The following is a 25,573-nucleotide window of genomic DNA, read 5'->3' on the forward strand; positions in this document are numbered from 1 at the left end:
AAAGCAGAAGCACAAAAACCCCAGGAAAACAACCAGGGGTAGATAATCAGGCAGGGACAGAAAAACCCCACGCACATGAGAGGGCCAAACCAGGGACCCGAAGACCACGAAAAGCAACAAGCAAACCCCCATACGCAAACCCTAGGCACAAAACAGCAGCAAAGTGCCACACCACAACCGGACACAGGAACAAGGACACGCCACCGTGAAACACGGTACCAATGCACACGTGCAGTAGCAGCAACAGGCACCACCGCAACATGCAACATGTAAATAGCAACTCGCTTCTGCAAAGGCAGAGAAAGGAGCAGGCAGACCCCAGACAGGGCCAACGGAGACACGACAGAACCCAGCAGGCCCAGAAACCTGCACACCAGGCGACCGACCGCGGAGAAATCCCGCTCGATACCTTCTGGATGGGGTACTGGGAGCTCATTTACACCCCAAGCCTGGCCTGAGGCCAGGCTAGACCGGCCAGAGGCCAGGCTAGACCGGCCAGAGGCCAGGCTAGACCGGCCAGAAGCCAGGCTAGACCGGCCAGAGGCCAGGCTAGACCGGCCAGAGGCCAGGCTAGACCGGCCAGAGGCCAGGCTAGACCGGCCAGAGGGTGGCCCACCAGGCAGCTGCTTGGAGCGGCCCGCAGGCCCACATACCCCCCACAACCAGGATGGGTCGGAACTTCTACTCTAAAACAAGCTAGTGTGCCCTAGAAGTCCACGGACGTACCAGCAATAAGGCGTATGCTCGCAAGTAGGTCGTGTAACAACCACAGACCTCTGATGGTTATACAGTGTTCCCCGATTGTGCCTATAGCACCACTGCACTCCACTGGTACTATCCCGCAAGTTCTTCCAGATAGGCGGGACCCAAGAGCCAGAGCTCAAACCCTGCAAGCACAGTCAGGAGCCTTACCAGGTGAGTACAGAACCAACACCACAACCCCCACACCTCATAACACGAAAAAAGGTGGGTCACGAATGACTCTAGCCTCTAGCCTAGTTGGACATGCATATGAGTGCGACAGGATGGGTTGAAAAAAGGACAGCCACTGGTGTGCGAACGGTCTCAGTCATACAAAAATATACCTAAATAAAGACAGGTATTTAAACAACACCGCATCCAGCGCCCAGCCAAAAGATGCCAGACCGCAGAAACTCACCTGGCGAACTGTGGCACGAACGTGACACGACTCAATCGTGCCCAGAACCTGGGAGCACCGCCAGGTGAAGACGCCAGAGCCGGACCTGGCCAGACCCGCAGGAGAGCAGGGTAGAGGCGAAGGAGGCGGCCCACACCCATGACACAGGGAAAACCTTGGCGTCCTCCCCACAACTGGAAACCAGGACCCCCCCCGGAGTGAAGGGGCACATACCGCCGCAAGGGAGAAGAGCGACAGGCGAAGCACTTGAGCAAAAAGGGCGCAAAACACCAGCACTGAAACACACTGCCCCGACCAAAACAAACTCCACGGCGCATGCGCATGACACGCTGGCCGAACCGCACAACCCTCTCAGCGGGAAGGCGCCAACCAGGACTACTGCACTACCAAAAAAGTAGCCAAAAGAGGAAGCAGGAACAATAAAACTGGCCTACGAAGCAAAGACAGAGCCCAAAAAGGTACCCAACCGGGCCACAAGCGGCCCAACAGGGCTACAAGTAGCCCAACATGGCTACAAGTAGCCCAACCGGCCCCCAAGTAGCCCAACCGGACCACAAGTAGCCCAAACCGGGCCACTGGCCACAAGCAGCCCAACTGGGCTACAAGTAGCCCAAAACGGCGACAAGGACGAGGAGTCGACAGACGTTCCAACAATGTGGGAAATAGCGAAAACCTTCCCGAACCCTCGAGAACACAGAAGCCAACACTAGTCCTGAAGGCACACAAAGGCGCTGGCGCACCCGAGACCAGAAGTCACGTAGAACCCCAAGAACAGGGAAACATGACGAAAACACCGTCCCAAAAAGGGTGGAAGGAAACATCCACCCACAGGACGGAACCAACCGACTCAAAGGCCAAGGAACCGAGCCCGGCGAGGGGCCAACGCCCAACAGCACGTACGGCGAGTGGGGAGGAAAGACCCCACCAGCGTAACCACAAGCCCCACCTAGAGGGGGATAAAACCCCCCACGGGGTCCTACGGGGCCAAGGCCCCCCAAGTCAGCCCCTCCCTAGCCCTGGGAACCTACACGACAGGCCCCGGGGCTGAACCGTACCCCCAAAGCCCCGGCTGTACCAAAAAACCGGGGCAGCCGCGAAAACACTAAGGAAGGGAGCCCACTGGCAGACTCTTACAACACGGCTGGAGGAACAGGCTCAAATGCCCCCGTCACTACCCCGGAAGGGGAATTCCCCGAGACTGCCCGAGTCTCAACACCATCAAACCCCGCCCCGAACCTACAGACAGTAAGGAACTGGATGCAGGCAGGAAGGGGAATCCAGGGGAAAGACATGGGGGCGTAGAAAGAACCGAAGCAACCAACACCCCCAAGTCCCAACAAGAACCAAAACGGGGCAGCCCCGGGGCTCCTGAAGAGTAAACCACGAGAGCGTTGCCACCACTAAGGCTCAAAGTGCAACACCCCTGCTGCCCGCACCCACTTAGTCAGCACAACTGGGTAACCGAGCCACAACGAGCAACCAAACTCGCAGGACTCCGGGTCGAAGATGTCACCGACCCCACAGGCAGCAGATGGAGGCAAAACAGAGTCACCCAGAGACAAAGGGTGAGAGCAACCCTCAAACTCGCTGGAAGCGATGGGGGGGACTCTGGGGTCACATCCATCGGACCCACGCGCCCCCAGGGGTTTCCCAGGGGTTTCCCAGGGTCCCGAGCGTTTACTATAGGAGGAATCGCGCTCAGGTAATCCCAGGCAGGGTACTGCTAACTGGCACCCAAAGCTACCAAACAACTTTCTAAGAGCTGAACCCCCGGGACGTGTACACTCACGGGGACCTAGCAGGGGGTATCACCAGAAAATACTCAGAACACAAGGGACACAAGGGGCAAGAACGAAGGCAGACCCCCCCACCAGGTAGATAAACAAAAAGATAAAGAAAACCCCGCAAGAGGACAGCGTACCCAAGCGGAACAGAGCCGGCTACCATGATTGGTAAAGACAAGCTGCACAGTACCCTGCGCCCCACCAGTGCAAAACTACCCCTTACTCTAAGGCGAACAAGGGAGACAGAACACCACCCGAGCACACAAAGAGCGGCCGAAAACCAAGCAGTAAACGGCCTAGCAGGGGCAGGACCCAAGGAACTTGTGGAAGGTGGCCTAAAGCCCTAGGGGCAGTACTTACAGGGCACCTAGGGAAGGGAACCCTAGGCGCATGCAGCCCGAGTACTGGAGAATCACTCCCGGCTCACGCACCACCTAGAAAACAGACACCACATTCTAGGTACAGTGCTGAAACAACCACTGGAGCCGGAGCACATAACCGGTGCCTATAGCATCAGCCGAAGAACTGATGGGTGGATAGCCGGCGTGGGAGGTCTGGGGCTCCCCCTTCCCCCTCCCGAGGAGGGGGGAGCTGCGCAGACAGCGGCGCGGTGACGTGTGACGTCATATTAGTTTGCTTGTTTTTATTGAGGAGTTCTATCCACTAGTTCAGCTTTAGGTAGCAATTTTCACCAGAATAGGGGTTTGTTTTGGAATGCTTACCTCTCTGGATGCTTGGCCCGGTCGATGGCAGACATAGAATGCTTCCAACCACATAGGGGTTTCTATAGGCCATTGCTCCCCTTGCCTCTCTGAGGGGGCCAGGTTCTGGCCGTGGTCCCCGGTAGGCCCTAGAACTCCATACACATGACTGATGCCAAAGTCTGACATTAGCATATCAGCCTGGTAAAGCTCCGGGGAGCCGACGGGGCTCTCCCCAGAAACTAGAATTTGATACTTAGTTGATAAACTTACAAATTAAGGACAATATACAAAAAGCATTAACTAATAACCTCTTCATCTGAAGCATCAGGATACCCATAGCGAATATTTTCCAAAATGGATGTAGCAAACAACACAGGCTCTTGATTGATGAATCCAATAACACGTCCCCGTAACCATGAAGGATCCAAGGTATGAAGGTCAACTCCATCTAGTGTTATAGACCCACTCTTCACATCATAGAATCTGACAAAAATAAAGAGTTGAATGTAGAAAACCAGCATTGAAGGTAATGAAACACCAGTTTCTGAGTGAGCCCCGGAGGCTCCTAGAAGCTATCCCACTATCCTATTTGGAGTCATCAGTCACAGAGTTCTAGATGCCTTCTGGGACCAAAACCAGAACTTGGCCCTCTCAGAGAGGTGCAAAGAGCATCTGTGCTTATAAAATTCCTATGAGTACTTTACACTTAACCACAGTGCTGCGCAGCTATAATATATGACATTCCTGTAGTGCATCAAAAATAATTTTTTGCTTGTTTCCTATATTATTAAAATGCAGTCTCTGATCAAGGAAAACTAAAAAGCAGTGTTGAATGTAATGAAACACCATTTTCTGGTTGAGTCCCGGAGGCACTCGGAGCTATCCAGGCTGATATGTATATCCCTAAATTTTGGCATTAGTGTGAATGGAGTTCTAGGCCTACCGGACACCATGAGCCAGAACTTAGCCCCCTCAGAGATGCACAAGGAGCAATGGCCTATAGCATTGCACATGGGATTTAGAGTACTGTATATCTGTACTCTGGTGAAAACGACTAAAATAGACAAACAAGTGGACAGAACTCTTCAAATGAAAATGAGCAAACGAGTATGATGTCACATGAGCCACGCCGCATGTCTGCGCAGCTCCCCCCTCCCCAGGAGGGTGAAGATGTCCACGGTTGTTCCGGCAATATTTCTTATAGTCGCTGGGAGGACGTTGAACAGCTGCGGACCTCTGATGTTTATACAGTGTTCTCTGATTGTGCCTATGGCACCTCTGCTCTTCACTGGTTCTATTCTGCATTTTCGTTTTTTTCTGGCTAGACCGAATAACCCTGCAGATGACCTGAGAGACCCGAACCCAAGAACAGGGAAGAAGGGAAACCGGATCAACACTTAGCGCGTCCCCAGCCACAAAGGCCGTGGTGTGCAAAGAACAGCGGAGAGCCACAACTGGACACAACACACGATGCACCCCCAGCATAACCAACAGTGCATCAACAATCCAAGGACCCCTCTGGAAAGCAGCAGTCTCATTCTTCACCAGAAAAGGAGATGGCTGCAAACGAACAAACCTATCACCACGACCAAAAGAGCAGACACCCCTTCACCGGAGGAGAGCCTGAAGCTTCCCAACCCGACCCCCGGAGGCCAATGCCAACAAGAAAAGAGCTTTGGAAAAAAAATCCTGAACTGAAGGGGCAAAACAAACTGAGGCAAAGACAGAAATGAGAGCACTCTGTCCAAAGACCAGGACAGCTCAGGTGGTGCAGGAGCAGGCCGGAGGTGAAACAACGCCCGAGACAGCTTGCAAAACGGTGTTGAAGTAACATCAATACCGAAAGCAAGCTGCAGCGGCTCCGCCAATGCTGCACGATACGAGGCGACAGTGTGTGTCAAGACGATGGTCCCAAACCTCTACGAGAGAAGGACAAGACCAAGACCAAAAATGCAGGATACCTAGGAAGAGACAAAAAAGAAAAGGAAGGACCGCCAGTTAAACCCCTTACCATCGTCAAGACGCAGCATGCAGTTGGGACACCATCAACAAAGCCACCTGAGCACCAAAAAGATGGTGAGAGACTCGAGTCAGAACTACCAGACTTGAAGACTCGAGGAAAAGACCGAACCAGCCCCTTCACAGACCGGACCGATCATTTGAAAGAGGCGAACCAAGAACCCAAACCCGGCGAGCCGGGTAAGAGCCAACCCAAGCAAGCAGAAACACCCCGTTCGGGAGGAACCGTGACCCCTAAAGGACCAACAAGTTCAATAACGGATGACAAAGAGAAAAACCTGCTTGTAGAAACTGCCGAACCCCAGACTCTGCAAACAACAAGGACAAAATGGTGACGAAAACTTAAGAGCCAGGGCCCCAGGCAGAGGCCAACGAGGAATGAGCACCACGAGCGGAATCACGAGACCCGAAGGAAAAAAAGCTACCCCGCAACCTGCAGGAACAGCGCAACCAGCTCCACCAAGGCAGAACGGCGCACGCGTCGCAGAGTAATATATGAGGAGAACTACTCAGGAGGTGTTCTGCACTAAAATAAATATGTACTTTCTGGAAAAGGAACACAAAGAAAAGGCTGTAGCCAGGCCCGTAATTCTAGCTCCTCCTGTCCCAACGAAAAGGAACTGAAGGGGCAGGAGTGGTTGACTGGAAATCTACATCCACCTGCAGACATTGCAACACAGAAGCTGGCAGTGACATACAAGGAGAAGATGAAAAAACCCAGTTCTATAACTGAACACTGAGGCAGTCCAATATCAGGGAACTGAATATGAACATAGTTCAACCTAGCACCAACATCAGTATAGCCAATATGCACATACCCTAAACATGGTCCAAGCACCGGTAGCTAGGAACAAAAGAGTATAATCAATGTGACGAACTAATAAGACCCAGGCAGTTATCAATAATGTAATGTACATGATCAACTACATATACAGAGACCCCAGTGTATATATAAGGGTGGTTATCTTGAGGTTATCTTGAGATGATTTTGGGGCTTAGCATCCCCACAACCCGGTCCTCGACCAGGCCTCCTTTTTGTTACACACCCCCCAGGAAGTAGCCCGTAGCAGCTGTTTAACTCCCAAGTACCTATTTACTGCTAGGTAACAGGGGCATCAGGGTGAAAGAAACATTTTGCCCATTTGTCTATGCCACCACCTGGGAACAAACTCCGGAACTTCAGGATTACGAATCCGAAGCGCTGTCCACCCAGCTGTCAGGCAGGTGCAGCCAAGGCACTGAGCGAAAGGCAATGAATGAGTGTCCAGAGAGCATTGACTGAGTCTATGAATGCGTGTCTAAATAGCATTGACTGAGTCTATGAATGCGTGTCCAGATAGCATTGACTGGGTTAATGAATATGTGTCCAGAGTCGAAAAAAATTCAGTCGCTGAAAGATTAAACAGAAGGCACCAAAATTCGGGGCTACGCCCCACAGTGTGACAAAGAACAAGATATACGGACATAGTAAGATCACGTTAAGATACACTCAAAGTGACCAAGCAACACACTAAAACAATACCCAACACTCATCTAAAAATCGAGAACCACCACCTGGCTGACAGCGTTGCCAGACTGTATAATCTCACCTGTAGAGTGTAGACACTTCCGTATCACGACATAGCTGATCTGTGTAATATTCCAGGAGCATCACTAGTAGATTATGTCCAGAGTTGCGTGCACAGGAGGAGAAGATGAGGTGTAGTGTAGAGGTGGAGGCGGCGCCACTACGAGCCACCCCACACCCGTAAGCAGAGAAAAGAACTAGGTGTTTTCCTCATATATAAAATCTGGAACACCCCCCCAGTATCTAGGGGATTATGACTGGAGAGATAAGATGAGCGAGAACGGGGTATAACCCACGATAAAGGACGCTCACTAATAGGTGAATCCGCGATAAAGAACTATAAAACGATCACCCTCGGCCCATGAACCTGAGGTTTGAACTGCACCACCCGTCTGTCGGGGAGAGTGCCAAAAAGGTTTATTTAACGATTATTATTAATGTTGAAACAGTACGGAGGGACGATGTGATTACAAAATAATGAGATAAAGAATCGAAAGATGACAAGTAAGACGGAAGAGGACTAACGAGTCCGAGAAAGGACTGGAGGGAAGCCTCACCGGAAGGTTACGGACGTTTCAATAATATTGTAAGTATCGAAAATCTTCCCGAACCTGTGAAAATTTTGATAACCAAGCACAAAATCACGGAGGCTCATATGGGCCCATTGGCATCTGTGTCCAATGGTCATGCAGGATCCCAATACGATTTGAACATGATTGCGACATGATGTGGAAGAATACATGTCCAAGATAAGAAGATTGAGAAAGCGGTTAAAATTGCCCATAGGAAGGACGGAACTGATGAACCCGAAGGGATATGGAACCGAACCCGAGGAGGGGCCGATGCCCAGTCGTATGCAGCGGGAGGAAGGAAAATCCCACTCCTAGTAACAGAAAGCCCCCGCTCAGAGGGTTGGAAAACCCAGGCAGGGTCCAACAGGGCCCAAAACCCCCAAGTCAGTTCCTCCCCAACCCCAGGAAGCTCCACATCAGGCCCCGGGGATGAGTCATTCTCCAAAGCCCCAGCCTCACATGAAAAAAGCTGGGGCAGCCAGAAAAGCAGGAAGAGAAGGGGCCCACTGGTCAGACCCTGGTGCTATGGCTGGAGGAACCGACTCAAATGCCTCCATTGCCACCCCGGAAGGAGCATCCCCTGAAACCACTCGAATCTCTGAAACCTCTAAACCCCGAAGCCCTCAGATGCTTAGAAGCCGGCAGCAGGGTTTAGATGGACAGAATAAACCATAGCAGAGGAAGAACATGGGGGTGCGGACTGAACCAAGGCCAACGCAACCAATACCACAAAGTCCGGGTCCCTATAAGCAAAGCGGAGCAGCCTCGGGGCATCAAGGGAAGCAACCCACCTAGCACGTTGCAGCAACCTAAACCTAGCCGGTCGGCCGAGCGGACAGCACGCTGGACTTGTGATCCTGTGGTCCTGGGTTCGATCCCAGGCGCCGGCGAGAAACAATGGGCAGAGTTTCTTTCACCCTATGCCCCTGTTACCTAGCAGTAAAATAGATACCTAGGTGTTAGTCAGCTGTCACGGGCTGCTTCCTGGGGGTGGAGGCCTGGTCGAGGACCGGGCCGCGGGGACACTAAAAAGCCCTGAAATCATCTCAAGATAACCTCAAGATAGCCTGCAATACGTGAGGCGCATGCACCCGAATAATGTCATCAGTAGATTGGGTGAATTGAGTCACAAACAAGCAACAATGCTCTCAGGACTCCTGGTCGAAGGTGTCACTGACCCATCAGGCAGCAAAACAGAGGCAAAAATTACGATCGTCGCCCTGAGACAAGGGGAACTTTAGTCAATGGAGTTCAAACTATTGGAGACCACCCTCAAACTCACACAAGGTGAGAGGGGACACAAGGGGGGTCGCATCCATTGGATCCCATGTGCTCCCGCGGGGTATCCCAGGGCCCCATAGACTGGTACCACTAAGGGTAAGCCCAGGCAGGGTACTGCTAACCGGCGCCCAATGCTACCAAATGAACTGCTAAAGCTGAACCCCCGGGACATGTCAACTCACAAGGGCAAAGCAGGGGGTACCACCAAAAACCGAAGATCAACCCTAATATAACTGGGGAAAGAGACACAAAGGCAGATCCCCCCCCCCCCCCCCCACCAAGCAAAAAGAAAAAGAAAAATCTAGCAAGAATACAATGTACCCAGGAGGAACAGAGCCGGCTGCTGTTATAGGTGAAAACTAGCTGCAAAGTACCCCGTGCCCCCTACCAGTGCAAAAACTACCACTTATCCCAAGGCAAACATGGGAGGAAACCCCCCCAACACACTTAGGGAGGTTGATCTCCGAGCAGCAAAAGTCCAACAGAGGTAGACCTCAAGGTGACTTATGGAAGATAACCCCAAGCCCCAAGGACTTGGGGAAGGACATTCAGGGAAGGGAACCCTAAGCACATGCAGCCTGAGTACCTGTGAATATTACTACCATCTCTCTCACCACCGTAAGAGCAGTATTGGACCCAAGGAACAGCACAACAGCTGTGTCTGAGAGTTTGGAGTCTGGAGCTGGAGACACATAACCATGCCCTATCACATCAGCCAAAGAACTGAAGAGTAGATCGCCAGCACGGAGGTCTGGGGCTTCCCTTTCCCCCTCCCGGGGAGGGGGAAAGCTGTGTAGACATGTAGCGTGGCTTGTGTGACGTCATGCTCATTTGCTCATTTTTCATTTGGGGAGTTCTGTCTGCTTGTTTGTCTATTTTAGTCATTTTCACCAGGAGTTTGTTTTAAGGCTCTTACCTTTTTGGTTGCCTATCCCGGTCGATGGCAGATATAGAATGCTCCAAATCCCATGTGCGATTCTATAGGCCTCTCTGAGGGGGCCAGGTTCTGGCTCGTAGTCCCCGGTAGGCCAAGAACTCCATTCACACTGACTGATGCCAAAGTTTAGGGATATACATATCAGCCTGAAGAGCTTCTGGGAGCCGAAGGGGCTCCCCTCAGAAAAAAAACAGTGTTGAATGTAATGAAATGCCATTTTCTAGGTGAACCTCAAAGACTCCCTGGAGCTATTGGGCTAATATGCAATACATTAGACCAGGGCTTTAGTCAATGGAGTTCAGACTATTGTGGACCACAAGCCTGAACCTGGCTCCCTCAGAGAGGCACAGGGAGCAATGGCCCCCCCCCCCCCCTGGAAAACCCCACTGTGGTTGGAGGTTTTCCTTATCTGGGTTAGGCACCCAGAAAGATAGACATAACAAAACAGCCCCACATATAAATTGCAACCGAAAACCGAACAGAGAGGCAGAACTCCGTCAAATCCCAAAGAAACAAGCAAACATCACACCTCGCCACTGCGTAGCCCGTCCGCGTAGCCCTCCTCTCCCCGGGAGGGGGACTGGGAAACTTCGAAAGTTGGACGGGGAGCCCTAGGAGGGTAATGGGGGAGTTCCAGACCCTCCGTGTTGGCTACCGAAGGCGAAGAGTTAGGGGTGATATGATAGAGGTTTACAAGCGGATGAATGGACACAACAAAGGGGATATTAATAGGGTATTAAAAGTATCAACAGCAGCTCCTATCTATAATAACCCAATCCTACTCATATACATGTCCAACCTGCGCTTGAAACAATCGAGGGACCCCACCTCCACCACATTATGCGGTAATTGGTTCCACAAATCAACAACCCTGTTACCGAACCAGTATTTACCCAAGTTTTTCCTAAATCTACATTTATCCAATTTATACCCATTGTTTCGTGTTCTGTCTTGTGTTGATACATTTAATACCTTATTAATATCCCCTTTGTTGTGCCCATTCATCCACTTGTAAACCTCTATCATGTCACCCCTAACTCTTTGCCTTTCCAGTGAATGCAATTTAAGCTTTGTTAATCTTTCTTCATATGAAAGATTTCTAATTTGGGGAATTAACTTTGTCATCCTACGCTGGACACGTTCAAGTGAATTTATATCCATTCTATAGTACGGCAACCAAAACTGAACTGCATAATCTAAATGGGGCCTAACCACAGCAAGATATAGCTGAAGTACCACACCAGGTGTCTTGTTACTAACGCTTTGATTAATAAATCCCAGTGTCCTATTTAGGCCTGCCAGCTCACTCATTAATGAACACCACCTGCACAACACACCACACAACTGGCCAGCAGGTGCAGAAGTACAATGGAGAGAGCAAAGTATACAATATTTCAAATATAATATTAAAGATATATTTAGGATTTAACGTTTTCCTATAAAGTTTCAATAATACCTTTATTTGATTGTGCTACACAGGCTTCCCGGCTTGGTGCCTTCTTTGGTAATTACTTATCAAAGGCAGCTCCATATGAGGAGTTGCCTCGTATGGGCCAATAAGCCTTTTGCAGTTACCTTCAATCTTATGTTCTTACTTACATTTATTGAACTTTATCATCATCATTTACAGAAATAGATAACATAAAAAGTAGTCATTTTAATACACAAAACAGAAGTAGATATGTATGATCTAGATCTAGATCCAACAGTATTTATGTCATGGGTGACTTTAATTTTAGTGGAATAAACTGGGTGAACAAAACAGGGAATAGTGAAGCAGAAGATTTTCTAGAATTAATTGACGATTGCTTTCTTACGCAACACATTAACCCTTACACTGCTCAGGAGTCCTGGGGACATTTACACCCCTGTGCGCAAGAAAAAAAAAATTCAAAATTTTTTTTTCGTCTTCTAAACATGTTAATTTGTGTCCCCTGAGCACGGAAAAAATAAAAAAAAAATCGTAGGTGACATATTTTGGGCGCAATTGACCAAGGAAGTCTGGCAAAAAGTGGGCGTTGACAGAGCGGTCGTCAGACCCGGTCTGCGTCACCCGCGCTGACAGATGGGAGTTGCCACAAAGATATTATTACTTAATTGTTTCAATGTCTCCAATTGATTTTTTCTTAGTTTTTTGCAGTAATATTATTCAATAGTGTGTATTGCAATATATTTATATAATAAAAGTGGTGAATAATCGCTATACTCAAAAGTATGATGTGCATATTAGTGATTCAATTATCATGTTTATAAAACAATAAACAAATAGTTTTGCTGCTATTACACTCTATACACAGGTTATATATAAGTATCTGCATGTTTTGGTCACCATAACGAACCACTAAGTTGGTATTGAGTCGAAAAGCAACGAAGAGTTACCACCACACACCAGCCAGCCACTCGCTGCCACTCCCTCAACACACGCACTAAACTTTCTTCCCCAATAATACCATTTGTGGTGTTATTACACTATATACAGACGTTATATATAAGTATGTATATATTTTGTTCACCACAACTGTACAGCTAAGCTGATATAGTTAGTTCAGGCACTAAGAGTCGTCGATATACACAGATGGCGGCTGGTGGCTCCCTCACTCTTTCAAGGTCACACTCACTAAACTTTCTCCCCCAACAATACTGTTTGCAGTGTTATTACCCTATATACACATATTATATATAAATATCTACATGTTTTATGCACCGTAACTGTACACCTAAGCTTGTAGTGCGCCCAAAGAGCATAGTGGCCACCCTCTAAACAGCTGGACAAATCGTGCAGACGATGTCACCTCCGTCACCCATATGGCTCCTCCCAGCATAATCCTTTTGCTGTTATTACACTAATACACACATTATATATAAGTATCTACATTTGTGTTCACCATAGAGAACCACTGACCTGGTATGGTGAATGCAAACAATAACAGCTAGCCACACAGTCAGTAAACGATGCTGTTTCCCTCCATCTCTCAGCATCACTCCTCCCACAGCGGTAATTATTACAACATCCTGTTATTATCACAACCCTGGTTATTTATATCACAGTCATGGGTCATCTGTAATACTGTCATCGCTAAATAATAACAATTATATATTTATTTTGACATTTTTCGGCGATGCTGTGGTCACAAGCTGAACAGCAGTGCTGTTCGCTCATGCTGCGTGCGCCGGCCTTGGTTGCTCCAACAGTACTGTGCCTCTCACACCTGAGAATATTGCTCACGATTTTTTTTTAAATGGAATCTGTTTACAAGAGCCCTGAGGAAGCTACTGTGAACCCCCGTGTAGCCGCGGGCCATTTGAATCAGGCCTGGCACCCTATGGCGTATATATACGCCATGCGCACCATGGGACATGTTACTCAGGGCGTATATATACGCCATGCGCAGTTTAAGGGTTAAGGAACCAACGCGGGAAAATAATATTTTAGATTTAGTGTTAACTAACAGGGAAACACAAATTAATGACATCGAAATAGGGAGTGAGCTAGGGAACAGTGATCACAAAGTAATCAGATTTAGCATAGAAAGGAATAGACCTGTAGGAGAAAATTATGTTAACCCTTAAACTGCGCAACGCGCCTGCAGGCTCACGTCTGGTTTGCGCAACGCGCCTCCGGGTATTTGTATTTTTCACGTTCCATTCAAAACTCCCGCGGCTACATGGGGTTCACATCAGCTTCCTCAGGGCTCTTGTAAACAGACGCCATCTTTAAAAAAAATCGTGGTCAACATTCCCGGGTGTGGGAGCCTCAGTAGTGTGTGAACAACCAAGGCTGGCGCTCGCAGCATGAGCGCACAGCACTGCTGTTCAGCATGTGACCACAGCATCGCCTAATAATGTCAAAATATATATATAACTTGTATTATTTAGCTATGATAGTGTTATATTAGAGCCTGAGTGTGATAATGACTGGGTACAATGTTCAAATATCAGTGATTCAATGCTGTTCACGATGTTAACAGCGCTAGCCACAGCACCACAGCATTATTTCGTTCATCTAGGAATCTTCAAATGATTTCTTAGGTTCCTTTTCAAAATAAACGTGTGGTCAATTATTCATTTACAGGAATTAGTGACCAGGATTGTGATAATAGCAGGAATGTGGTTATAATTAGCGTTGTGCGTAGTATTGTGGAAGGAGGAATTTTGATGAGGTAGGGAGCGCGAGAATTGAGGTAGCCTCATTGTGTGTGTGGCTGCCACTCTTGTTTTGCTCACCATACTAGCTTAGTGGTTCGCTATGGGCAACACATATGTACATGGGTATATATAGTGTGTGTATATAGTGTAAGAACAGCAACAGGAGAATGTTGAGAGGAGCTATTTTGGTGAGGGAGGTGACGTAATCGTAGCGTCGTCTGCTGTGTGATTTTTCATGCAGTGTATGGTGGCCACTGTACTGTTTGGACACAATACAGGCTTACTTCCATAGTTCTAGTAAATAAAACATGTAGATAGGTATATAGAACATGTGTAATAAGAACTATAACAATATGGTGGGAGGAGCAATGTTGGCGAGTAAGATGTTGGAGTGAGGGAGACAGGCTGGGTGTGGCTGCTCTCACTCGAGGTGTTCTGAATGTGTTCATTGCCAAATGCTCCTATTGGCCCATACGAGGCAGCTGCTATTGGCCCATACGAGGCAGCTGCTATTCGCCCATACGAGGCAGCTGCAATTGGCCCATACGAGGCAGCTGCTGTTGGCCCATACGCGGCAGCTGCTGTTGGCCCATACGCGGCAGCTGCTGTTGGCCCATACGCGGCAGCTGCTGTTGGCCCATACGCGGCAGCTGCTATTGGCCCATACGAGGCAGCTGGTATTGGCCCATACGCGGCAGCTGCTATTGGCCCATACGAGGCAGCTGCTGTTGACCCATACGCGGCAGCTGGTATTGGCCCATACGAGGCAGCTGCTGTTGGCCCATACGGGGCAGCTGCTGTTGGCCCATACGAGGCAGCTGCTGTTGGCCCATACGAGGCAGCTGCTGTAGGCCCATACGAGGCAGCTGCTGTTGGCCCATACGAGGCAGCTGCTGTTGGCCCATACGAGGCAGCTGCTGTTGGCCCATACGAGGCAGCTGCTATTGGTCCATACGAGGCAGCTGCTATTGGTCCATACGAGGCAGCTGCTGTTGGCCCATACGAGGCAGCTGCTATTGGCCCATACGAGGCAGCTGCTATTGGCCCATACGAAGCAGCTGCTACACGGTGTTCTGAATGTGTTGATGGTGAATGTATATAGTGTGTGACAGTGTATAGTGTGTAAATAGATTGTATATATACACAAATTAGCATGATACATAGTAAATATGTGCTGCATATGTGTACACAAGTTTCATGCACGTAACACAGTGTCTACGGACAGTACGGATGCTGTACTGCGATATTATAGTGTAAGTGTTCATTATACATTAGATTGGCACATAAAAACAATGAAAATGTATTTGGAAAGGTGCGCAAAAAATGAACGAAAATATATTCGCGGCAACTCGCGCGCCCCGCCCCACCGCCCCTGAGAGCTTACGGCACGGGCCCATAGGGAATGATGACGTCACGCCCCAACTTCCGGCCCCCATAGCAGCCAAAGTATGTACAATTTCGACTTTTTTTTTTACATACCCATACTGAGGGAAGGGTTTTTGACACTTTAAAAAGAAAAAAAGAATTTTTTCCAGAGAATTTATTTCCTGCGCACTGCGGGGGTGTCACATTTGGAGGCAACGCAGTTAAGGGGTTAAAGTGCCAGATTTTTGAAAAGCTGATTTTAATAGCCTAAGAAATTTTTTGGGTCAAATAGATTAGAAAGTCTTGGGTATGGGGTGTGGGCCGGTCTTAGAGCGAGACATGAACCCAGCGATAGGTGGCGTAAAAGGGGATTTCGATGTGGATTTAATATATAACTTATTTAAGAATATTCTAAACAAAGCACAGGAACGTAGTATACCATACAAATTGAATAGATCGAATACTAATGACCTAAAGTGGATAACAAATAATTTAAAGAACCTCATAGGTAAAAAGAGAGCTTGGTACAAAAGGATTAAGAATGGGGAAGTCAGTTTAGAACAGGAATTCATACAACTGGTTAGAAATGTTAAAAAAGAGATTAGGAAAGCAAAAAGAAACTATGAAGTTCGCATAGCAGAGCAAGCAAAGTCAAATCCTAAAGGTTTTTTCAGTTATATCGAACTAAGACTAGGGAAAGGATAGGTCCATTAAAATCTGAGACAGGTCATATAACGGATAATAACAAGGAGATGAGTAATATTTTTAACAAATATTTTATATCTGTATTTACTAAAGAAGAACTTAACAATATGCCTTCAGCCGAACAAGTCTATGTGGGTGGGGATGAGGACAGGTTGACTAGTCTAGCAGTTACCAGGGAGGATGTAATTAAACAATTAGAAAAACTAAAATCAAACAAAGCCCCAGGGCCGGATGAAGTGTTTCCCAGGGTGCTTAAAGAATGCAAAGAGGAGCATTCCGAGCCACTGTCTACCATATTTAATAAATCAATAGAGTCAGGCAGAGTGCCAGAGTCATGGAAGGTAGCTAATGTGGTACCAATGTTTAAGAAAGGAGATAGATCACTTGCGTCAAACTATCGGCCAATTAGCCTAACGTCTATTGTGGGAAAGTTACTTGAATCAATAATTGCAAATACAATTCGTCTCCATCTTGAAAAACATAAATTAATAAATGAGTCGCAACACGGTTTTACAAATGGCTGTTCATGTTTAACAAATTTGCTAACATTTTATTCCAGCATAGTTGAGGCAGTTGATAGTGGTAAGGATTGTGATGTTGTGTACCTTGACTTTAGCAAAGCTTTTGATACAGTGCCACATGAAAGACTAATTAAAAAAATAGAAGCTCATGGTATTGGGGGTGCTATATTAACTTGGATTAGGGCATGGCTATTCCAAAGGAAACAGAGTTAGTATAAATGGGGTTAAGTCAGAGTGGGATAATGTTGTTAGTGGAGTACCTCAGGGCTCTGTCCTGGGACCTCTGTTGTTTATAATATATATAAATGATTTAGATTCAGGTTTGAGTAGCAACATTTGCAAATTTGCCGATGATACGAAAATCGGTAGGGAAATTAATTCGGAGGAGGACTCACTATCACTTCAAGTTGATCTAGATAGGGTTTTGAAATGGTCAAAGGATTGGCAAATGCAGTTTAATGCTGATAAATGTAAAGTTCTGAGGCTAGGTAATGATGATAGAGTTACAAGATACGAGCTAGATGGTGTTGAGATTGCGAAGTTGGATTGCGAAAGGGATCTGGGAGTTATGATTAGTAAGAATTTAAAACAAAAGGATCAATGCATGAATGTTCGTAATAAGGCGAATAGGACACTGGGATTTATTAATCGAAGCGTTAGTAACAAGACACCTGGTGTGGTTCTTAACACTTTCACGCTATCTGGACGCGCCGGCGCGTTCGGTTTCGTCTAACGTAAATGCATAGTGGACATAAAGTTATGTCTACTTTTAAAATATTTGTATAAAATTCAATTTTTATCCGATTTACTTTGGGTTTGTTTCAAACTGCGCTCTATGAGGCTCTCTTTCTCACCACTAGGCTGCATGGTACAATAAGTTCATGAAAGGTGTGGATAACTTCGATCAAATGGTATTTTGTCCCAAACGGGTTGCAGGTGGGTGACTTTAGCCGTTTATACTGGTAATTCTTCCCCCATATTATGTATTATATGCATATGTCTGTTTAGGGAATTTTATTCCGATCAATATACAACCAAAAATAACTGTGTGCAACAAGTATAATCTTGACAAACATAACAAAAGTAAAAATATTTCGTGTGTGTTTGACGCTCACTGATATGTTCCAGCGTTGTTTTATATTTGTCGCTATTCTAACTTACGCTTTGTTGATATTTTTTACCTATGGGCACATAGAACATTCTATTGCGAACACATTGACATAAAAATGAATGACGTACATAGAAAATTAATGTCATGAGAGTGAAATAAGTATAAACTTTCAAAGCGCCGTGCGTCGTCCCGTCACCGATACCGGGTAACAATTTCACCACTTCCCACACTCTTGCGGGCGGGCTGCATCATTATTCTACGCTTATATTCATATCACCGTGTTGGGAATTTCATTGCGAGTCCATTGATACCAAAATTAACGCTGTAGAACAAGTGTGGAGGTGATTACAATCCCAAGAGTAAAAACATTTTGTTGCTGATGGGCGCTCACGGCGAGTCATCTACGTAGTTATTTATTTGGTGCTGGTATCCCTATATGTTTCGTGACTTATTTTACTAATGTTCTTCTAGAGAATTTTATTGCGAACACGTTGGTACCAAAATGAAATACGTAGCATGAGAACTAAGGTCAGAAGAGTAAAAAGAGTATACACATTTTTGTTTTTACGCTTAAGCGATAAAAACGCAGCGCGCACATTCGGTTGGCTGAGTGACCTTTGCGGAGAGCGCGAAAGTGTTAAGCTATATCTTGCTCTGGTTAGGCCCCATTTAGATTATGAAGTTCAGTTTTGGTTGCCGTATTATAGAATGGATATAAATTCATTTGAACGTGTCCAAAGTAGGATGACTAAGTTAATTCCCCAAATTAGAAATCTTTCATATGAAGAAAGATTAACAAAGCTTAAGTTGCATTCACTGGAAAGGCGAAGAGTTAGGGGTGACATGATAGAGGTTTACAAGTGGATGAATGGACATAACAGGGGGGATATTAATAGGGTATTAAAAATATCAACACAAGACAGAACACGAAACAATGGGTATAAATTGGATAAGTTTAGATTTAGGAAAGACTTGGGTAAATACTGGTTCGGCAACAGGGTTGTTGATTTGTGGAACCAATTGCCGCGTAACATGGTGGAGGTGGGGTCCCTCGATTGTTTCAAGCGCGGGTTGGACAAGTATATGAGTGGGATTGGGTGGTTATAGCTAGGAGCTGCCTCGTATGGGCCAATAGGCCTTCTGCAGTTACCTTTGTTCTTATGTTCTTATGTTCTTATTACATCCTCCCTGGTAACTGCTAAACTAGTCAACCTATCCTCATCCCCACCCACATAGACTTGTTCGGCTGAAGGCATATTGTTAAGTTCTTCTTTAGTAAATAGAGATATAAAATATTTGTTAAAAATACTACTCATCTCCTTGTCATTATCCGTTATTTGACCTGTCTCAGATTTTAATGGACCTATCCTTTCCCTAGTCTTAGTTCGATATAACTGAAAAAACCCTTTTGGATTTGACTTTGCTTGCTCTGCTATGCGAACTTCATAGTTTCTTTTTGCTTTCCTAATCTCTTTTTTAACATTTCTAACCAGTTGTATGAATTCCTGTTCTAAACTGACTTCCCCATTCTTAATACTTTTGTACCAAGCTCTCTATTTACATATAAGGTTCTTTAAATTATTTGTTATCCACTTTGGGTCATTAATATTCGATCTATTCAATTTGTATGGTATACTACGTTCCTGTGCTTTGTTTAGAATATTCTTAAATAAGTTATATATTAAATCCACATCAAAATCCCCTATTACGTCACCTGTTGCTGGGTTCATGTCTCGCTCCAAGACCGGCCCACACCCCATACCCAAGGCTTTCCAATCTATTTGACCCCATTCACGTATAAATTCATGTTCAAGTGAATTTATATCCATTCTATAGTACAGCGACCAAAACTGAACTGCGTAATCCAAATAGGGCCTAACCAGAGCTAGATACAGCTGAAGAACCACACCAGGTGTCTTGTTACTAACACTTCGATTAATAAATCCCGGTGTCCTATTTGCCTTATTACGAACATTCATGCATTGATCCTTTGGTTTAAATTCTTACTAATCATAACTCCCAGATCCCTTTCGCAATCCGACTTCGCAATCTCAACACCATCTGGCTTGTATCTTGTAACTCTATCATAAAATAAAAAATAAAAAATAAAATAAAATGTTTATTCAGGTAAGGTACATACATACAAGAGATTTTACATAAATTGATCGATTTATAGATGGAGCTAGTACATACAATGCCTAAAGCCACTAATACGCAAAGCGTTTCGGGCAGGAAAAAACATTAATGACTAAAAACTTAATACTAATTGAGTATAAAGAATAAAATGTGTTGAGAACAAATAAAAATAAAGATAAAAAAAGGGGGAAACATGGCTGAAAAAGCAGCACAAATACAATTAGGTCGACAAACAGCGTTGTTTAAGAAAACAGGCATGGGTTGACAATAGAGGGGTAAGGTAGGTTACAGGGAATTTATTAGGTAGTGCTTCGTTTTTATCTTAAACTGGTTGAGAGAGGTACAGTCATTAACATGGTTGGGAAGGTCATTCCACATTCTGGGTCCCTTGATTTGTAGAGCATTTCTAGTTTGATTAAGTCATACTCTTGGAATATCAAAACTGAATATATTTCTGGTGTGGTGCTCATGGGATCTGTTATAACCTTCAATGAAGCTTTTGAGGTCAGGATTGGCATTACAGTTCAGCATTTTATATATGTATAATACACATGAGAGAATGTGCAGTGACTTAATATCTAACATATTCAGAGATTTGAGTAGGGGTACCGAGTGATGTCTGGGTCCAGAGTTGGATATTGTCCTAATAGCAGCTTTGCTATTATCATTATCTTCATTACTAATCATCATTACCTAGCCTCAGAACTTTACATTTATCAGCATTAAACTGCATCTGCAAATCCTTTGACCATTTCAAACCCCTATTTAGATCAACTTCAAGTGATTATCTTGAGGTTATCTTGAGATGATTTCGGGGCTTTTTTAGTGTCCCCGCGGCCCGGTCCTCGACCAGGCCTCCACTCCCAGGAAGCAGCCCGTGACAGCTGACTAACACCCAGGTACCTATTTTACTGCTAGGTAACAGGGGCATAGGGTGAAAGAAACTCTGCCCATTGTTTCTCGCCGGCGCCTGGGATCAAACCCAGGACCACAGGATCACAAGTCCAGCGTGCTGTCCACTCGGCCGACCGTGATAGTGAGTCTTCTTCCGTATTAATTTCCCTACCGATTTTTGTATCATCAGCAAATTTGCAAATGTTGCTACTCAAACCTGAATCTAAATATTTATATATATTATAAACAACAGAGGTCCCAGGACAGAGCCTTGAGGCACTCCACTTACAACATTTTCCCACTCTGACTTGACTCTACATATACTAACTCTCTGTTTCCTTTGGTATAGCCATGCCCTAATCCAGCTTAATATAGCACCCCCAATACCATGAGCCTCTATCTTTTTAATCAGTCTTTGATGTGGCACTGTATCAAAAGCTTTGCTAAAGTAAAGGTACACAACATCATAATCCTTACCACTATCAACTGCCTCAACTATGCTAGAATAAAAAGATAATAAATTTGTTAAACATAAATGGCCATTTATAAAACCATGTTGCGACTCAATTATTAATTTATGTTTTTCAAGATGAAGACAAATTTTATTTGCAATTATCGATTCGAGTAACTTTCCCACAATAGACGTTAGGCTAATTGGCCTAATAGCCCCCCAAAAATATGGTAAAACATACCATATATTTTTCAAATATTTGCAATTAAAGTATTTATTTAGGAAATATGTATTTTAGTTACCCTAATTAGCTCTGAGAACACACATTCTTGCAGCAAATCTTTCTTCCCACTAATCTGAGAGATGCTAATGAGACCAGTCTCGACCTACTGGATAGGTCCTGAACAACAATCAACTATAGCACTATCTATGCCAGAAGATATTCCAAATATTCTTGATATCATTCAAATTGTCAATATGAGAGCAGAATACATAAGTTGAGTGATGTCAAAGGAATCATATTGACTGAACGAGCCCCATTGTAAATATTTGTGGTTTCCTGACCATAACGTTACCGCCGCGGTCGAGGGTAAGAGACCAGATGTACCCAATATACAAGCCGCTTAGCTATTAGTTCATAGCTAGTTCATATATATATATATATATATATATATATATATATATATATATATATATATATATATATATATATATATATATATATATATATAACTCATACCCCAGAAGTGACTCGAACCCATACTGCCAGGAGCAACACAACTGGTATGTACAGGACGCCTTAATCCACTTGACCGAGCCCCCCTCCGATGGATTAAGGCGTTAACATCATGTGATGTTAGAAATAACATCACATGAGACCAGAAGACATGGCAGGATGTGCAGAATATCCCCGTTGAAAAGCAGAGGTGCAACAGGTACTCTGAGAGAGAACTCTATCAACATCAGAGGCCCGAGACTGTTCAACACGCTTCCACTACACATAAGGGGCATAACTGGCCGACCCCTCACAGTGTTCAAGAGAGAACTGGATAAGCACCTCCAAAGGATACCTGGTCAACCAGGCTGTGACTCATACGTCAGGCTGCGAGCAGCCGCGTCCAACAGCCTGGTTGATCAGTCCAGCAACCAGGAGGCCTGGTTGACGACCGGGCCGCGGGGACGCTAAGCCCCGGAAGCACCTCAAGGTAACCTCAAGGTAGGTCCTGTACATACCAGTTGCGTTGCTCCTGGCAGTATGGGTTCGAGTCACTTCTGGGGTGTAAGTTTTCAGTTGCATATAGTCCTGGGGACCATTCAGGCTTGTTTGCATATATATATATAAATATATATATATATATATATATATATATATATATATATATATATATATATATATATATATATATATATATATATATTATTAACACTTTCGCGCTTTAGATTAGAGATAACTCGTCGCTTTTTTTTCTTACGATTCCGCATAACAGCCTACTTTTCTCGTCAATCAAAAAAATATTTCTATAAATTCCATTTTTTAACCGAAATGGATGGGGATACTTTTGTTTTGTAGAGAATTTATTTGCGAATTTTTTGGTACCAGAATGAATATTATATCTCATAAACTTCTATGAGTAAAAAAAAAATACACAAAGTATGTTTGGGGGTGTGGCGAGCGTGTGGCAGTGGGTTCCCTTTAGCCGTTGATATATCCAACACGTGGGAAATATTTGTATGTGTTATGTATATGTCTGTGTAGGGAATTTTACTGCGATCACTGTCATACAAATTATAAAATGTTTCAACAAGTATAAACATGACAAACATCAAACGAACGAAAACAATGCGTTCGTTTCTGCAGCGAACGCATACTGAGCGACGTGGTTCTATATTTGGCGCTTCTCTTACACATGCTTTGTACAAATGTTATACAGTTCATCTTGTAGAAAATTTTATTGCGAACACATTGGTATAAAAAAGAAATACGTACATAGAAAAGTAGGGTCAGGAAACGTATAAACTTTCCAAGCATGATTTCCCCCCTGTGTTTTCGCCAGTGCGCTCGCGGCTAACTACTCTCCACTTCACACACTCTTGCGGGTGGGCAATTACCTATATTAAACATTCATATGCATATGTCCGTGTAGAGAATTTTATTGCGATTCCAATGACACCAAAATTAGCGATGTAGGACAACTGTAGGCTTCGCAACCATTAAGAGAGTAGAAACATTTTGTTGCTGTTTGGCGCTCTTGGCGAGTGATCTGCATAGTTTTTTATTTGGTGTTGATAATCCTTATGCTTTGGCGGCATTTCATAGGTATGCTCTTATAGACAATTTCATTGCGAACACAGTGATACTAAATTTAAATACGTGCGCCTTCAATTGTTGTCAGGACAGTCAAAAGAGTGTACACTTTTTCGGTCTTACCGCGTAGGCGCGCGAAGTGCCGAAAGCATCTGGGGTATTGTTTTTTTTTGAGCACCGAGAGCGCGAAAGTGTTAAATATGACCGAAAAAGTAAGATTAATAATTCTAACACGAATTTTCTCGATCTTTCTTACGTTTCTTTTCACTGTTGATGGTTATTCAAAAATCAATTCTCCAAAATTCATTTTTATTTCTAGTCTGACGCGACACTTGAGCGCGTTTCGTAAAACTTATTACATTTTCAAAGACTTTAGTTTACACACACACACACACAACTTTAACTGAATAGAGCTTAAACATCTTCGAGTTTTTTATACCTACATTTGGATGAGGTGACATGTTACAATAGTTTTGGATGAGGTGAAAATAAACTTTTTACACAAGACAGAACACGAAACAATGGGTGTTAAAGATAGGTAACTGCAGAAGGCCTATTTTTATTGGCCCATATTTCTTGATGCGTCTATATTGGAGCGGAGTCTTGAAGTGGGTAGAATATAGTTGTGCATTAATTGGCTGTTGATTGCTGGTGTTGACTTCTTGATGTGTAGTGCCTCGCAGACGTCAAGCCGCCTGCTATCGCTGTATCTATCGATGATTTCTGTGTTGTTTGCTAAGATTTCTCTGGTGATGGTTTGGTTGTGGGAAGAGACTATATGTTCCTTAATGGAGCCCTGTTGCTTATGCATCGTTAAACACCTGGAAAGAGATGTTGTTGTCTTGCCTATATACTGAGTTTTTTGAGGCTTACAGTCCCCAAGAGGGCATTTGAAGGCATAGACGACGTTGGTCTCTTTTAAAGCGTTCTGCTTTGTGTCTGGAGAGTTTCTCATGAGTAGGCTGGCCGTTTTTTTTTTTTATAGTAAATTGTCAGTTGTAACTTCTGATTTTTGTCTGTAGGGATAACGTTTCTACTAACGATATCTTTCAGGACCCTTTCCTCCGTTTTATGGGCTGTGGAAAAGAAGCATTTATATATATATATATATATATATATATACTGTATATGCAAACAAGCACTAAATGGTCCCCAGGACTATATGCAACTGAAAGTATAGTTAACTGAAAGAGAGTGGTTAAGGGATCTTCTATGCCAGCAGAGTGCTCCTGGCAGTATGGGTTTGAGTCACTTCTGGGATATGTATAAATATATATAGTAGCATGCATCCGTCAATCGTGTGGGGTTATGGAGTTGTGCCCTGGGTGTCTAGTTGTTGTAGTCTAGTTGGATGTAGCGCCTGCTGTGGCTGTGAAGGCCAACCCAAGAATGACAGTCTCGACTGCAGCGAGCGCAGATAAACGCCGAGGCGGGTGCGTCTGACAGTAGTCTAGACCTCCTCTGAAATCTATTATCCTCCGCCTGTCTCTTCAGTTCATCCTCGAATTGCTGGAGTCCCTTCTGCACTTTACATCTCCAAGCAGATCTGTCTGCAGCTGCTGCCTCCCAAGTGTTGATGTCGATGTTCATCTGCTTGAGATCGCGTTTGCAGGCATCTTCGAAACGTAGCTGAGGTCTTCCGGTGGGTCTCCTTCCTGATGCCAGTTCTCCATACAAGATGTCCTTCGGTATGCGGCCATCGACCATGCGTGTGACATGTCCCAGCCATTGCATGCGTCTCTGTTTCAGGAGAGTGAACATTGAAGGGACTCCTGTTCTCTCGAGTACAGTGTTGTTGGTGACGTGGTCTTTCCACGTGATGTCAAGGATGTGTCTCAGGTTCTGCATGTGAAAGGCATTAACCCCTTAACTGTGTTGCCTCCAAATGTGACACCCCCGCAGTGCGCAGGAAATAA

The 25,573-nt window shown here is 45.1% G+C and overlaps 1 protein-coding gene across 10 annotated transcripts in view; it reads right to left on the bottom strand.

Moving 5' to 3' along the window:
* Positions 1-25,573, bottom strand: part of LOC123762901 (mitochondrial potassium channel ATP-binding subunit) — an 848,556-nt gene that overhangs the window by 183,837 nt on the left and 639,146 nt on the right. For all 10 annotated transcript variants that reach the window (XM_069302215.1, XM_069302213.1, XM_069302219.1 and 7 more), the window contains one exon: positions 3,956-4,130. In XM_069302215.1, coding sequence (XP_069158316.1) covers positions 3,956-4,130 — 175 coding nt within the window. The remainder of the gene's footprint in view (positions 1-3,955; positions 4,131-25,573) is intronic.

Source organism: Procambarus clarkii, chromosome 47 (genome assembly GCF_040958095.1).
Source record: "Procambarus clarkii isolate CNS0578487 chromosome 47, FALCON_Pclarkii_2.0, whole genome shotgun sequence".
NCBI lineage: Eukaryota > Metazoa > Arthropoda > Malacostraca > Decapoda > Cambaridae > Procambarus > Procambarus clarkii.